The following is a 16408-nucleotide window of genomic DNA, read 5'->3' as shown; positions in this document are numbered from 1 at the left end:
ATGTTTGCTAATGTCATGAGAATATTATTAATGACAAATAGGAGTCAATGCAAATAAAAGTGAAATTTAAAGTGAAATACATTCTCTGCATGGTCCATGACTTTCATGTTTAAAAACACGCTAATAAAATTCAGTTTTCACTTACTGTCCCTGTCTATTCTGCTTGGTACATTACCACAAGCACTGAGTCACAATTTCCGCCTACATTTAAAAAAAAAAAATAGGTAGAAACATGTATTTGGCAAATATAATTATCACCCACACATGTCTTCATTTCCTAAGTATCCCGTGGCTTAACTGGAATGGATGTTGAGAGAAGCACGTACAACAAGAGGAATGGCATCTCTTTTGCAATTAAAATTTAATTGCTCCCCAAATACAGCAGCTGAGAAACGACACTATAAATGCTCTTGCTGCATGGCCTCTGCATTCAGTGAATAACTGCTCCATCCAAAGCTCTGTGGGAATCATAAGCCCCAATTTGCCAAAGTGTGCTAGCTGTCAGACTAGCCTAGAACATTCAGGTCTGACTTCCTCTGGTATATGAGCATCTAGGTTGCCAGATGCTCCACTTTGAAGGAAGCTCCCCTTTGCCTTGCTCCTAAATATGACAGCTTGATAGATTATCATGGGTGCACATACTGTGTCCCATAGGATAGGTGTCAGAAACATCACGTTTAACTCTGTGGAATTCTTAGCATTAAAACACAAGGAGGTGAGAAAGCAATAATCTATACTTAGCAGCCTCTTCTACACTATGGAATTCCAAACAGTACTGCACCCCAGTGTTTGTGCCTTTTTCTGGGGAAACCACTAAGACCAGCATTTGTGGTAACTTCTACTGTGTGCCAGCAAAGGATCTGGGCACTGGCATTAGTCATATTCTCCCATCAATCCCAGGACTATCTTGATGCATCCATCACAAACACAACCAGCAAGCTCTGTAAATCCATCCACCTACCCTCCTTCAATTGTGTTAACAGTAAACTGCCCCACAGCTATTGCTCTTCTACAAAGCTGGTCATTGGAGACTTGGGCAGGTGGAGGGAAGAAATGCTTGCCCCACCCCCTTGCCAGCAGGAATGGGTTAAAGCCCACAACAGCTCCCAATAACAATTACAGCCTTCAGATGCTAATGGGTTCCCATGTCTCTCAGACACTTTCTTCAGTTTAATTGTCTTAATAGTCAGCTTCAAGCATCACTATTGGGGGGGGGATTTCTTCTTCTAAGGGACATTAATTAGTTTTAAATGATGTTAAATACCATCCCTGCCGTTACAAGGGCTTCTATGGGATCTTTACAAGGAACAAGCAGTTGAGTAATTTAAAATCACTTTGTCGTCTTTATCCCCAGCTGCAGACTGAATATGGAGAAACACTGACCTGAAGGAAATCAACGGCAAGCCTTGCTCCCTTACTACTTTACCCTGCCACCCCTTCCCCCGATCTCCTCCCTGCAACCTTCATCCTCCTTTAGCTTAAAGGGAGTTGAGCTGCTCTCCCCCTGCCCCCATCCCTTAGGAGTATCCTTGGCAGCTCAGCAGTTTGAGCAGCTTCAGCTTTTCTTCTCTCACACCACTCAGCCTTGGCTGCCCTTAAAGAAAATCCTCACAGAACAACGTGTCAATTTTGCATTCCTTCACAAAGGCAACTTCTATTAGGGAGACTGGGAGCTTGGCTCTGCCTCCCCATAGACAGAGAGCTTTGTGACCATGTAGGAACCAGGGAGAGAGAAAACATTTCCTGCATTAAAATGCAACCTTCTCCAGCACAGGGACTACGTTAGGGAATGTCAGCCTATCTAACTAGATCATTTTGAATTTTAATCACACACATCAAGTGTTTTCTGTATTTATAGCTTAGTTCAATGACGTTTCTACATTTGGTTGCCTCCATTCACATCATTTTCTGTAGCTTTCTGACCCTGGTGCTTGTTTCCTTAAGATTTTACTACAGCCGCATTCTCTCCTCTCTTTTTTTGCACCTGTGCATGATCAGCCACGGTACAAAGGCATGCAGAAAGAAGTTATTGACAGCACAATCCTATACTCAAAAGTTAAGTCCCATTGAGTTCAATGGGGCCTACTCCTGTGTAAGTGTGTATACAATTGTAGCCTGAATGAATTTCTAAGTGGCTCTTAGAAATGTGTTGATAATAGTCTCAAGATCTGTCATAGGTCAGCCAGCTATTTCTTTAAATAGTTGCTTCTTCTTAACATAGCTTGCTGCTTAGTTATTTAATTAAAATGCAATCTGCAAATCATTCATATTTCTTTTTGAGACTATGGCTTCTTCTGGAACGTCTCTTGATAAGAGTTTTTTTTTTTTTTTAAAAAGTAGCAGTTGGCCTCCTTGTGGACTTCTCTATATACCAGGAAGATAACATGATGGGTGTCTCCAGTTTGTGTGCTTCCTAAAGTATGATCTTACAAATCCTTATTGAAGCTCCATAATGGATGCTCCCTTATTTCAGAATACCTTGAAACAGATCTCACAAGGTGCCTTATGATTATCCCCCACCCTTGGCCTCTGGGATTCTGGCCAACCTGGATCTTTGGAACTTTGTTCAGGTTACCCATATGCCTTTGGAAATATCTTCCTTGCAAAGCCAAAGCAACAGGATCACAGGTGAATAAGCATATGGTAGCTGGGTGGTTGCAGTGAGAAGAAAGATAATAATTTGGCTTCCCAACCTGTCACAATTATTCTTAGCAGGTCTGAAAACAAAACCAGAAGTCCTCAATAAAATATGAGCACTCTTTAATGGAAATAATAATAAAAAACCCCACACTTTTCTATCAGATTAAATAAGAAAAATTAAATCCTCCCTCTTGGAAGGAATCCAGAGGATGACTGTCTGTGGACCTTCAGATATCCTTTCATGCAGGCAGCTGGTGTGGAGTGCAACTCTGACAGACATATATATATATATATCAGTTGAATCAAAAACAAGAAAGGGCTGTAGGACAGCTGAGCCTTCTTGAAGAGCACCTACCTTCCTTCGGTGGTCGCTTGGCTTCCCTGGTGAGATTGCAGACCTGGGTGGTTTGCAGCTCCTGTGTGAGGCAGCCTTCTGTCTGCTCATTAAGGGGCAGCACTACATTATTGAGCAACACCAGGGAGTGGTCATCTCCCCCCCATTCTCCCAAGTGCTGAGGGCAGGTGCATTTTGTATACATGATCCCACAGGACTCTGTTCTCCCATTCTCAGATTTCAAGCAGCTCTCCAGCCAAGTGCATAATACGTGACAACCAAACTGGCTTGGGCTCACCTTGTTCAACACCAAAAATTCAAAGAAAGACTTTTGATCATCTTCCTTTTTGTATAATCCTATGAAATCGAAGGGGTAGACCCGGCGAATCTGAATGAAATTCTTATCGTACTGCAGAAATACAAAAGCATTCTTGGAATCACAGAGTTGCATTATAGAATGGTTATTCTTTAAGAGATCCTTAATTTTCTCATGGGAAAAATGATCGAACTGATAAGCCAACAGTGAAAAGTTAGAGCAGCTGAAGTCCTTTTTGGAAAATTTCAGGTAAATACTATATTTGGTTGGATCTGGGTTTTCCAGCGTCCAAGTGCAGTTTGTAAAGTTTTTGGGAAACATTTCGCTTACAGAATACGATCCATAAATGACCCCCTTCACCAGCGTTGAACACCAGAAGTCTTGGGCAGCATTAAATCCAAACATAACCAGTAGATAGGTGGAAAATATATAAATCAGCAAATTACGAACAGCCTTCATCCTATGTCATTTGGCCTGTAGGAAAGGAGAGGAAAGAAAAATGCAGGTCGGATGCTTCATGCAATGAAAATTAAACTCCTTCCAAAATTTCAGCCAGCTGTTTTCAATATTTCAGTTAGAATGTGCGTATATTTTTCCTCTAAAGGAGGACTTCTTCGCATTCTTTATTTTTATTTTAAAAAGAGAATTATAATACAAGGAAATTTTGGATGCTGTGTGAACAGTGCCACCATGTGGCCAGTTTAGCTGTCAAATTCTCCATATCCAAATTTTCAAAAATAACATTTGCTACATTATTAATTGGAATGCCTCCTCCTGCTTAAAACATATACAGTTTGGCAGCACATGACTCTCAACCCCAAATTAGGGTTCAATGGTCTTTGTCTGATAGATCACAAGAGGAACAGTAATTGACTTTTAAGCTAAGGAGCCTTTCTATATAACATTTTCATATACTGCCAGAGGAGGGGGATTGGGAGCAGCTGTTGTTACACAATGTATTTTCTATTATGTTTTAGAAATAATTGTGGTGAAGTAGAATCATGGTTTTTAAAATGCACAAATTATTATTTGCTACAGACGGGGTACTATCTCCCATATGGCTCCATACCATTGCGGTAGCATCCTGGTTATATTAAGATTTCATTTAAAAAGGAAACTCGGGAGGACATATCAAGATTGAGAAACACTGAAATATTGGAAGTGTTATCTTCAAAGGGAATATAGCAGGTTAGACAGCAATAACTTTTTGCTAGCTATCAGCAGAACTAAAAATTAGAAATCTGAATGCTACAATTTCTGTGTGATATACCCTCTTAGGATACACAAAGTCGATCTATAATATTTCACCCAAGATGGAGCTAGGCAGCATTTCTGTGCTAGAACTTCCCTCTGAAGCAGACCTGGATTATATGTCCTGGTTGTTCCTTGCCCTCTGTTGCTAACCGTTGTGTTTTCAAAATGTGTTGGTTAATGGAATCTACTGTCACCATTTCTTTTTACCAGCACCCTTTCCAAATATAGTAGTTATATCAGTCCTCTACCTGCAATCTTTACTTGCTCTTCTCTAATACAGGTGTAACTAAAGGAAGTGAGTCTTGGGTACATTTAACCACCTATGGAATAAATGCCATATAGCCCATTTTCAGCATTAATATTTATGAAGTTGTTTAGCCCTTAACAATTCTAGTTCTCTTTGTAAGTGGTAGCTGATAAAAGTGACATTGAGGTAATGTTTTTAGCTGGCAACACTAACCTCTTCCATTGTTTGTCTGGAGGCAAACATAAAGAGTTACTGAGTTTTTGACACAGTCTCCCCTCTCTCTAGCTTTTTCATCTTCTATCCGAATGACCAGGCATCTCCCACCCCCAATTGCGTAATGCTGAACAAATCGGAGGATTCAGTTCCCTCAAAGAGATTTTGTGCTTCCCAGATTATAAACTGCAGGCTCAGAACACAGAGAAGAGAAAAACAGCAGTGACTCTCTTTAAATGTGTAGTTTTAAAGGGAGAGAGGTTTCGGGAGGGGTAGAGGTATAGTTGTGGAAATTCTCTCTCCCCCCCCCCCCATTACCCAAACCATTAGATTTTTTTCTCTTTGCTGTACATCAGAAGCAAATGGCTTCTTTGCAAAACACACACACAACCACAACCACAGACTTGATAGGCCATTTCAAGGCTGCGAAGTGAACTTGCTATGGGTAAACACTGCAAATAATCATCTACTCTTTACAAATGTTGCTAGAGCACTTTACAGGCATTGCAGTTGTGTGCAGCATTGTTCAGGAGGGTCTAGGCATTGAAAGACAATTTAGCAGTAGAGCACTAAATTAGGAATTCCATCAGTGTGAGAAGAGCTGCCTCAAAATCTGAAGGGAATGTATTTTGGTTCAGATAATAAATGTCTGAGGAGGGCATGGGTGGGGGGGGGGCGGCGGGAGAACAGCCAGGTAAGATTTTTAAAATGCTATGGTCTGCAGTGCTAGGCTGCTTCCTATAAAGAAAAGACAGCATTTTGGCTTTCGCCCTCCTTCCTTTTCTTCTGAACAGGAAAGGGGAGATCCTCGTGTCAACTACACAGGGCTCTCTTTTGGGTACACTGGAGAGGAGAGGATTTTGGGTGACGATGCAGCAAATACCAACGACGAGAAGTTCATTTTCTAAGCAGGAGGCTCCGATGGAGGTTTTTTGGAGGTGAAGGGTGATATCTGCTTTAGGGGAGGGGGGAATCAAAACTGTCCTCAAAAGATCTCAGACTGCTCGTCGAAATCTTTCCCACCGAAAAGCATCCTCGTCTTTTCCCACCCTCCTCGGTGACACTGTAGTTTAATCGAACCTAGACGGCGCCATCACTCCACGGATCTGCTCCGCCACGGAAGACCCACACACAGACTTCCCTTAAACTTCCTATTAACCTCAGGATCCCCCGCTTCCCTCTTCCTTGCGAGAAAATCACCCCGATCGTGCGCTAGACCTCCCTGGGTCGAGCGGGAGGGCAGCCAATGCCTTGCCCAGTCGCCGAGGAGACTTCGCCAACTTTTTTCCAGGGGCGAGGAGGGAGCACTTGCGCGGAGGGGTCCCGCCAGGTGGTGCGTCGTGTCTCTCTCCCACCCCCACCCACCCACCTCCCACGGCTCCTGTCTCTCCTTCAGCCCCGAGCTCCCTCTCCGCCCCTCTCCCGCCCCAGCCTTACCTTCCACTCCGAAAGCAGGCAGGCTATTTCTCTAAGAAGACCCCACCGCCACAGGCACACGTCCCAAAAGCAGGCATGGAGAGGTTCCCCTTCGGGCGGAAGCGCCGTTGCCCATTTTCCTCAGCGCGCATTCAAAAAACCAAAAGCCGAAGAAGAAGAAGAGGGCTGCTGAGGGGGAGGGAGAGAAGGGGAAGGGAAGGGAGGGGAAGAAAAAAAAAAACCCGCAGCAGAGAGAGGGGGAGGGAGGCTCAGCACGGCCAAAGGATGGCTTCCCTCAGATCCACCAAATCCAACCACATATAAAAAGAAGGGGGAGGGCAGCCCAAGCCCCCGACCAGAGACTGCAGGAAAGAAGGGCGGGGGGCGGGTTGCAATGGACTTGGCTGGAAAGCAGAGGTTTTCTTGTGTTGTTTCACTTGGGAATAAAGTGTCTCAACCCAACAGCGGAGACAGACCCGGCGAAGGAGATGAGCCCAGACAGCAAACTCAAAGAGATCCGGCTGCCCTATTGCAGATTTGTTGGCGGGCTTTGGCTCTTGGCGGTTGTTGTCAGTCGGCTTGGTCTCGTTCTCTTTTCGCCGCCTTCCTCTTCTTCTTCTTCTTCCTCCTCCTCTCCCTCCCTCCGGCTCTCAAGTACCTGAGGGAAGGACAGCGGCTGAGGTGGAGAGGTGGAGGGGGATGGCTGTACAATCTCTCCCTCGCAAGCTATAGCCTCGGCCGAGGATGTCGAAGAGCTTCTTCGAGCGCGGAGGGGAGAGGAAGGAGTCCGCGAGAGAGCGAAGGGAAGGCGGCGAAGCTCGGCGGGAGCGCGGGAAGAGCGAGCCACGGTGAGTGTGGGTCTGTGTGTGTGTGTGTGTGGCGTGCGCGCGCGCCCCTCTCTGTGTGAAGGAAAGAGAATGGAGATGTGTGTGAGCTCCAGTGTGCGCGTGTGCGCTTCCCCCCTCACCCGTGTGTGTGTGAGGAAATGAGCGCGCGCGCGCTACTCCCTCGCGCTGTCTCCCGTGGCGAGTGCGCCCCGCGCTCGGCTGTCCGCGCGCGTTTGTGGCTCCACCACCTCGCTCCTTTCCCTCGCTCCCTCCCACCCTTCCTTTCCCTCCGCCGACCGACGGCTCAGGCTCTGGGAGCGCAAGCACCGCGCGCTCCGCTCGACGTCCTCTCCGCGCCTTTCTCCGCCGTGTGCGCGTGCGCGAGGCAGGCTTCCCTCTCGGCTCCGGCAAGTGGGCCCGGCGCGGCGGTGTGATTTCGCACGTCACAGCTACTCAACCCCAAGCACGTCTCTCCCCCCCTCCCCTCCCCACAACAAGCCGGTCTTTTTCTGCGTCTGGGAGGTTTTTCCAGCTTCAGTTCCCACACGGCTGTGGCTGGCTGCGAGCGAAACTCGGAGGCTGGGGAAGAGAAGGGGGCGCGCGCGGGAGAGAAGAGCGAGAGCGCAGCCTTTGATTTCTCTCTCTCTCTCTCTCTCTCTCTCTCTCTCTCTCTCACCCCCCGCTCCACCACCCGCCGCCTCCCTCCTTTCGCTCTTTGCTCCTAAAGCGTAAAGCCCTCTGTCGCAGCCCCAAGAGCTGTCAGTTCGCCACCGCGATGCAGATTTAAATGATCTGGCGCTCCGAGGGAAAACATCGCAGCTCTCAAAGTGCCGCCTTCCACTGTTGGGAACAATAGCAATTTCTTCCGCGAGGCTTCAATTAACACCTTGTTTGTTCTTTGCCCAAAATCTAGGGGGCTCTTGCTTAGGATCGTGGCAGCATTTTCATGGCTGGAGAGAGAGAGTGACTCAATCAGTCTGCAAATAGCAAGTGATAGTGACTCCGGAAGGCTGAGATTTCTGCTTCTTTCCCCTCTCTCTCTTTTTTACCTAAGTTATCGTCTGTGGGAAGGGCGGGTGGATTTGAAGAGAGGGAATTGTTTCACTGATTTCTTACCTGTCTTGTTCGCGGCGACAGGAATTCGCCTGCTTTAATTTCTTTGTCACGATAGGGGGACGCCTGATGGCGTGAATATGTGATCAGTTGTTGTTCTTGTTGCTGTTGTGTTTTTTAACATCTTTTATTTTTTTGCGCTGGGACATGTTTAAGACTGATGGCAGAAAACTGAATGGCCATGGAAAGTAAGATTTGCCCGTCCGGAATAATTTCTGAAAAAGGAACGCAACTGAATGACAATAGGCATGAATAGGTTTTTTTAAAAAACAAAAAACAAAAAAAACCACACCACACCAATGCATCAGAACTGCACTGCAGAAGAAAGGAAAGGCAGGTCAGCTGGTGTAACTGAGCCCTGGGGTTTGTCAGTAGGGCTCAAGGAACCCAGAGGAACGCCACAAATATGTGCATGCTGTGGGGTTGTCTGTGGAACTGAGGAAAGAAGGAAAACTGCAATGAGTGGAGTTGCAAGGCACAAATATGAAGGACTGGTCTAATAGGGAGGAATGTGCATCAAGATGCAGTGTTGGTCTCCAGAGTCCAATGGCAGTCCAAGCCTGAATTATAGCCTCTGAAATGGAAACAATTTGAAAAGCAAAATGACAGCAGAATCACAGTGTCCAGAAAAAGGGTGGCTTGTGGGATGATATTGTCTAGGTGAGAATGATGGTATGGAATGATACTGTCCAGATTAAAGTGTCAGCGTAATGGCAGAGCAGATTGGTAGTGGAACGGGCATGGAGAGCAAGCTGACAGTAAAATGATAGTGTCCAGAGCACAGAGGTATAGCAGTGCCCAGCGTGACACAACAAAATGGGTATTCCCAAAGTGAAACGACGTTAGGCAGGCTCGGGCACCAGTATGGCCGGGACTGGGCAGTTCTCAAAATGGAATGACATTGGAACAGGAGAGGATTAGTGAGGCTAATGGAGGTAGAGTACAGCTGTTGAATAGAGAATGTTGAGGGGGGGATAAGCCGGAATAATAAGCAGCTTTTGTGGAGTCAGTGCAGTCACTCAGAAGCAGCTTTGGGAAATGGGTGAAGAATGGCAAGGAGCACATTGTGGTGAGTTGAATGAGAAAGTGGACATCACTGGCAGTACCATAGGTGGGTTGAGTGGCAAAAGGGAGAATGCGAAGAATAATATGAATGCCAACGGACCAGATGGAAATGAAATTAGGATGAATTGAAATCATGATGCTGAGCAATGGCTGAATTGTACCGGGCAGATGGAAGGGGTGCGGGAATGAGTCTAAAGTCAGAGCAAACATCACACAAGATGACACTGAGGAGGACTCTAGGAATGGAAAAGATAAGTCTGCATTGGAGTGGTAAGAATGGCAATGAGGAGGCAAAGAGTGTATTGGGAATGAATTGTAGACAATGTGGTGGCTATGTAGAACCATTTTGATGGTTATTTTGGACTAGGGAAGAAATGCATGAACTCAGTCTTGGAGAACTTTGATGGGAGATGATTGAATGACAAAGTGTGTGGGATGGAATGATAAAACAGTGAGGGATTGCTGGACAGACCCATAATGGAATAATAGAAGTGTGATGGCACAAGTAGATTGATAAGGTTGAGTATCTGAAGGAGAAGACGAAGTAGTTTGGCTACTGGTTGTGTGGCCCAAGTAACTTGATTTTGTTGGACGAAGTAAAGGACAAGTTCATGGAAGAATGGGTGTGTGTATAAATGTGGGTGGGTTTATGCACACCCACTCAAGAATGAGGCAGAGTTGGTAGATATCCTTCACATAATGAAGTTACAAGTAGGCATAGCTGTCAATGGAAATTGTGACAGGCAGTGGTGGAAAAACCGTAACACTGACTATTGAGTCTTTCACAGGAAAGCAGGCCCTGTGGAGCACATAAGAAATACATCCTGAGAGAATTACTGTGCCCATCCTTCTGTGAGTAAGTGTGTGATGCACAAAGCAATATATGGTGCGAATTCTGCCAAGAACAACACATTCTGTTATCACTTCAGTCAAAGCTGCAGAACACCGACAGACCAAAACAAAGCACATAAGTAAGAACAAAATCGAAAATGGAATTCATTAATTCTATTAATTATATTTTTATCCATCCCTTGCTCCAGGATCTTGGTGATCTTCTTCTCTGGCAATCACTCATAGCCGAGTAAGATTGTCTTCCATAAACATGGTTTTAACAAGGAGTTAGTAAGTGACTGTGGAGGCCAGTTCTCAACCCACACATCCTTCCACAGTGGGGACATTGGTTTCCTGCTGGGAGTTGATCACAGTGTGGATTTGCCAAGCGTGCCTTCCTCTTAGCACGTTTCTCCCTTGTGTACTGAGTTTGAGTGTCTTCAAAGCCCATGACACCTTTGGTAAAGGCTGTTGCCCAATTGGAGTGCTCACAGGCAAGTGTTTCCCAATTGTCAGTGTTTATACTACATTTAAAAAAAATTGCCTTGAGACAGTCTTTAAACCTCTTTTGTTGACCACCAGCATTACGGTTCCTATTTCTAAGTTTGGAATAAAGTAGTTGCTTTGGAAGACGATCAGGCATCTGCACAACATGACCAGTCCAACGAAGTTGATGTTGAAGAATCATTGCTTCAGCACAGGTGATCTTGGATCTCAGGATAGAGCATTTGTGGTCTCACCAAATTTTAACCTTCCAACAATCCTGCAAGGTAGGTGAGGTTGAGGGCATCTACTGAGCTTCATGGCTGAATAAAAGTTTGAGCCCAATCTCCTTGGTTAGTGCTCAACATTATTTCCATACTCTGATCCCAGAGTATGGTATGAAGGCACATGTCATGGGCCAGCACCTTGCTGAAGTTTTTCTGAATCTCTGGATCTGATCCATGTGTGTATAAGAAACCATCTGGGTAACACGTGTATGCCACCTTGGGTTCCATGGTGGAAGAAAGGCAGGATATCAATGCATAAGAAAAACAAAAACAACATTACTTAACCACAGCAGAAGACCAAATGCAAACTCACATGAAGTGAGAGGATCTTTCTGAGGCCTGCTCATAACTATTGCATTAGGAACAGTAGTGCGATACCACAAAAAAAAATATTCTCAATATTCCACAATTATTATATGCTGGACATTATACTTCTCCTTTGGGAGTTGGCATTGCACTGTGGTTTCTGCCATTATATCATGGACATTTCACTTGTCATGCCATTCATTGGCCATGGCCAACTTTTCTTTCTCCTTCAGCCTTCTAACCTTCACTCCTCCACATGTTTCGCCTTCCCATTTCTACTTTGAATAGCTCCCTAGGTCTACTGTTGCTCTCTTAAAGTTATTTCCCCTTTCTCCCCTATTTTTGAAGCATGTATTTTAAAAGCCAGTTCACACTTGTCATTTGCTTTCTATTTCTTATTTGCTTTCAGTGATCATGCAGATGTATCCATTACTAGAAATGGGCATTCAGCCATCTATAATTTGTTTAGAATCTCCCTGTTTACATCCTTGCATTCAGTTTATTTCAGGCTGGATATTGTTAGGCAAACAATGAAGCAAAGTTTGGGTAGGAGGGCAGGGTTGGGTGGGGGGAACAGTATGTAAATCTCTTGAAATTTAACAGCTTTTTGTTGAAGTTCAACAAACATTTTCCCCACTCTGCTGCTCTCTGTTGTTGCTCTCTAGCTGAATTTCTCTCTCTCTCTCCCCTCTCCCCCCCCTACCCCCACCCCCTGTGTGTGTGTTGAGCTATTCACCAGCCAGTGTTCTTCGATGCTGGAGGGGGAAAGTGCATTGTAATTAAAGGTGGATAAGTACATTGCTTTCTAACAAACACCACTCACTTAGCATGGGAATTGTTTTGTGGCACATACACAAACCTCTGCTAAATCCTGCAAAAGGAAGAGAACATTTAGAGAGGGCTTTGCTAAATCTGGCAATGTCACTCACTTCAAAGTTCATTTGGTTAGCTGCAGGATGCATTTTTTGCTGATTGAAATTATGTCGGGGAAATATGCATTAACATTCCAGAGAGCGTGCAAGCCAATTATTTTTGTAATCATAAAGGTTTGGATTTTTAAAAAGGAGATTTTATTGTTGCAATTACACACTGCGTGAATTCTGATCTGTAGTGTTACTGATCATAACCACTTTTGACCCAAGGAACTAAATATGAGAACATTTATCATGTTTCCTCACTAGACATTATTTTGGGGTTACAAAAGTTGTAGGAGTCCAGCTGTATTGTTGCCCAGAAGAAGCCACAAATAAATAATAGAAATAAAAACAAAACAGAACAGAACATCAGCAAAGCCTACAACACTCCTAGCATACTGCCAAGCACTCCTCTGTTTCTTCCCATATTTAAAAGAGAGGGTGATATAACCCCTCTCAGAAAGGGAGGGATCTCAGGATTGTTTGCTCCTTGTACTATTTTCAGGACAAAAGTGGTACAAAGTGTTTTGCAACCACACAGGGAAATTAAGAGGCAAGACACAAAGGCTGATTCAACAGACATACAGTGGTGCCCTGCAAGACGAATGCCTCGCAAGACTAAAAAACCTGCTAGACGAAAGGGTTTTCTGTTTTTCGATGCGCTTCGCAAGACGAATTTCCCTATGGGCTTGCTTCGCAAGAAGAAAACGTCTTGCGAGTCTTGCGATTTTTTTCGCTCCCCCCTTTTTCTAAGCCGCTAAGCCGCTAATAGCCTTTTAGCCGCTAAGCCGCCAAGCCTTTAATAGCCGCTAAGCCGCTAAACCACTAATAGCGCTAAGCCGCTAATAGGGTTGCTTCGCAAGACCAAAAAACCGCTAGACGAAGAGACTCTCGGAACGGATTATTTTCGTCTTGCGAGGCACCACTGTATATATTTATTCAACTCCAAACAGATCTGCATATAGGGGAACTAAGGTGTGGGATCTGTTAACCAAACTGTGGGTGAGCCAGCAGTGCTAAGGCCCCTTCCTCTATCCCCCTCCTTAAGCCCCACCTTTTAGGTCAGTAGGAAGGCCTTTGTGCTTCACCCCCTCCTGGGACCCTGCAACTCCAGACAGGTATCACAGGTTAGCCCCTAAGATGCTCCTTAACCTTGTCATTGAGGCCCACAGCCCTGAAAACAGGGCTCAGGACTACATCTCCCGTTCCAAACTTTAACTAACTCATAACTTCCCGCACCTACCTGCTAATATGGCTAATTAATCTATTTAGTGACTACCTGCCACTAAGTGTACCCACCAGCACATCAGAACAGAGTAGGTAAAACAACCCTGTCAGCAAGGCCAATCAGGTGACAAGCAAAATATTCCTACTTGGCCCCTCAGGAGGCAATGAGCCACTGTTTGCAGTGCCTCTAGGGTGGGCAGGTGAGTAGCCTGCCAAATGAAGAGGCAAAGAGTGAGGCATGTGTAAATAGCCCCCTCTCACACCCCAGTGACAGCACAACATGCACCTATATGCCAAAGCTGCTTACCAGGGCCTTCCATTCCCTCAGTGGTCACAAAAGCTGCTCACTACCGCAGGTGTGAAAGGTGTGAGATGCCCTGAAAAGAAACAAAACCCCTTTTTGTGTTTGTTTCTGTTCTCTTCCCAATCTGTTGTTGCTGCTGCTTCTGTGTCATTTTGAAAACAGAAGAAACCACTGGGCATTCTCCCTTGGAGTAGTTTCCCCAGCCAGTTAGACATTACACTGTGAATGTGATGATGTCACAACAATATGTAGCTGACTAGATTGCACTGCATGATGATATCACAAGGCCTTTGAGAGTGAGGGTACAGCTTTCTGGATCAGCACTGCTGTCACTATGAACAGGTAGGCATTTTCTCCACCTTTTGGGCAATTTCCAATAAACATATGGGGGGAAAATTGGCCCACCTTGAGATATAGGTTGGAAAGAATGAGATTCTGGTGGAAAACAATTCTGACCAAGAAGTAATGGTCTTGGGATAAGTAGTAGCTGATATGCTGAGGGTGTAGTTGTCAGCGTAAGTAATGAACAATTGGGTAACTTAATGTGATACTAAAACTGTGGCAGAGATGAAAAACATCTAAATGGTCTCGGCTCTTCTTGGTTTTAGAGCATTAGAATATTGTAGTAAAAATTTTAATATATTGATACTTATGTTTTAACTGAATGTATTAAATATGTTATTAAGAAAAGAAAAGGAGTTGTTTTGTTTTTATTTTAATTTATTTATTTATTATTCTGTTATCCCATACTTCCTCCTAAGAGTGAGCTCAGGGCTCCTATCAACCTAATATAACATAGCAATATAACTTTAAATCAACAATCATCCAGCCATCATTTATTTCATTTATTATTAATTGTTTACCTTTCTACCCACAGGAGCCCAAGACAGCACAAAATGTCACAAAACATCATAAAAACAGTACCAGATGAAACATCTGGCGGATATCTAACATCCCTTATCCACTCAAAGGCCTGAACAAATAAAACCGCATTAAATTTCACCTGAACATAGTCAAAATGGGGGACAAGTTATTCACACTTGTAAAATTGGGCATCACTATGGAATATGCCTTAACTTATGTCACTGCTGAAAGGTTCCAGAAAAGGCACTCCATGTTTGACTCAGTTCTAATTTCTTACACTTCATGATAGGCTAAAAGCCTCACATGTCCTTTCTCTGTTTTTAGGAATAGCAAATTGTCAGCTTAGCTGTCTTGCATAATATTTGAATCTGCCACCAGACCTCTAGGACTTCCTTCGGCGTAGAGCACTTCACTACTGCCATAATGCAGGAGAAGGGTGAAGACCTCTTATATCTGAAGTGTTGGCAATCTCATTATTTTGACAATCTTTAGAATAGATTGGTTTGTGGCATGTTGATTTGGCATCATGGTAAATTAATATTTGCAATGCAAGAAATAAAAACGATTCAAGATGAATTTATATCTGTCCGATGACATGATGGGCCAGAAGCATTCTAAGTTTCTTTTAATGATCTATTTAATTCAAGACACTAACCAGTGACAGGCTGGTGCGACCTTTGTAAACTGCAGCAGCTGGCATGATTGCAAACATGGTGAGGTGTGCTTTAACAAAACATATAAGATATGACTATGCTAATGATGAGATATTGTCTGTTGCAAACCTCCAGATAACACAGCCGTGTAATTAACTTCTATAAAGAGGTCAGACCTGGAGGACTCTCTCTGAATTTCTGGGAGACTCTTCAGTGGAAATCAATTCGTGAAGATTAGGAACAAGTGGTACAGAGAAGGAAAAGAAAAATAAGAGTCACCTGCACTGTCAAGACATGATGTTGAGCAGAAATAACACTGGGGTTATTATGTACAGACCCTGAAGGGCGTATGACGAAGGGCCAGTTCATGGCAAAACAGATTCCATGCAGATTTGGAAAATGAGCAGACATGGTTAGGCTCAACAAAGTAATTTAGATACTAAATGGATCAGTTGGTTAGCTCAGTTGGTTAGAGTGTGGTGTTGATAATGCCAAGGCTGCAGGTTCAATCCAGCTGCATATTCCTGCATTGGTTGGACTAGATGATCCTCAGGGTCCTTTCCAGCTCTATGATTTTAATACAGTTTGCAAACTGTGCTCTTTATAACTTTCTCAAGTTCCTATTATTGAATCACAAGTGACTGGCAACTAAATGCTGCAATGTATTCTGGCTCCCTAGCAGAAATGCTACTCTCCAATATTACTGTCCTATGTTGGTTCCAGTCATACCACCTCCAGAGTTCACTATTCAGAAAGGCTCTGTTAGGGCTCATCTAGACTTCTGATTGTCCACCACTTACTCACTCTTTGCCACTGCATCAGAGCAAAGGTCAACCAGGTTTTCTGTGTATTGATGTTCTGATTCAGCACTAAATAATTTCCCAAGGTAAACGGCAAACTGCTTGGGCCTGTGCAGAGAAAGTACAAGCAAGTGGGCAACTGCTCAGGCCCATGCTTTCCAGGTGCAGAACAAGTGGAAGTGTGGATGAGCCTTTATTATCAGGCCAGTCACCCACAAGGCACAGTCTAGACAAAGCAAAGCACTTTTTAGTTCTCTTGATTTCATGGTGTTCTTAGCAGGTATTCTTCCATTGAAATGTCAGGACTTAAAAGT

At 44.3% G+C, this 16408-nt stretch overlaps 1 protein-coding gene across 5 annotated transcripts in view; it reads right to left on the bottom strand.

The window, feature by feature from the left end:
- The window catches only part of ADGRB3 (adhesion G protein-coupled receptor B3), a 455754-nt gene extending 448088 nt beyond the window's left edge, over positions 1-7666 (bottom strand). For 2 of the 5 annotated variants that reach the window (XM_083729824.1, XM_083729826.1), the window contains exons 1-2: positions 6442-7660; positions 2996-3764 (exon numbers count right to left, since the gene is read on the bottom strand). In XM_083729824.1, coding sequence (XP_083585950.1) covers positions 2996-3749 — 754 coding nt within the window. In that variant the 5' untranslated portion in view covers positions 3750-3764; positions 6442-7660. Of the gene's footprint in view, positions 1-2995; positions 3765-6441 lie in introns of all 5 variants that reach the window. The other 3 variants (XM_083729828.1, XM_083729825.1, XM_083729827.1) reach the window with 3 other exon arrangements.
- Positions 7667-16408: the final 8742 nt, after the last annotated feature.

The sequence above is a fragment of the Podarcis gaigeae genome (genome assembly GCF_964106915.1).
Source record: "Podarcis gaigeae genome assembly, chromosome: 3".
Lineage (NCBI taxonomy): Eukaryota > Metazoa > Chordata > Lepidosauria > Squamata > Lacertidae > Podarcis > Podarcis gaigeae.
The sequence above is the reverse complement of the archived record's forward strand: the minus strand, read 5'-3'. Positions and strand labels throughout refer to the sequence as shown.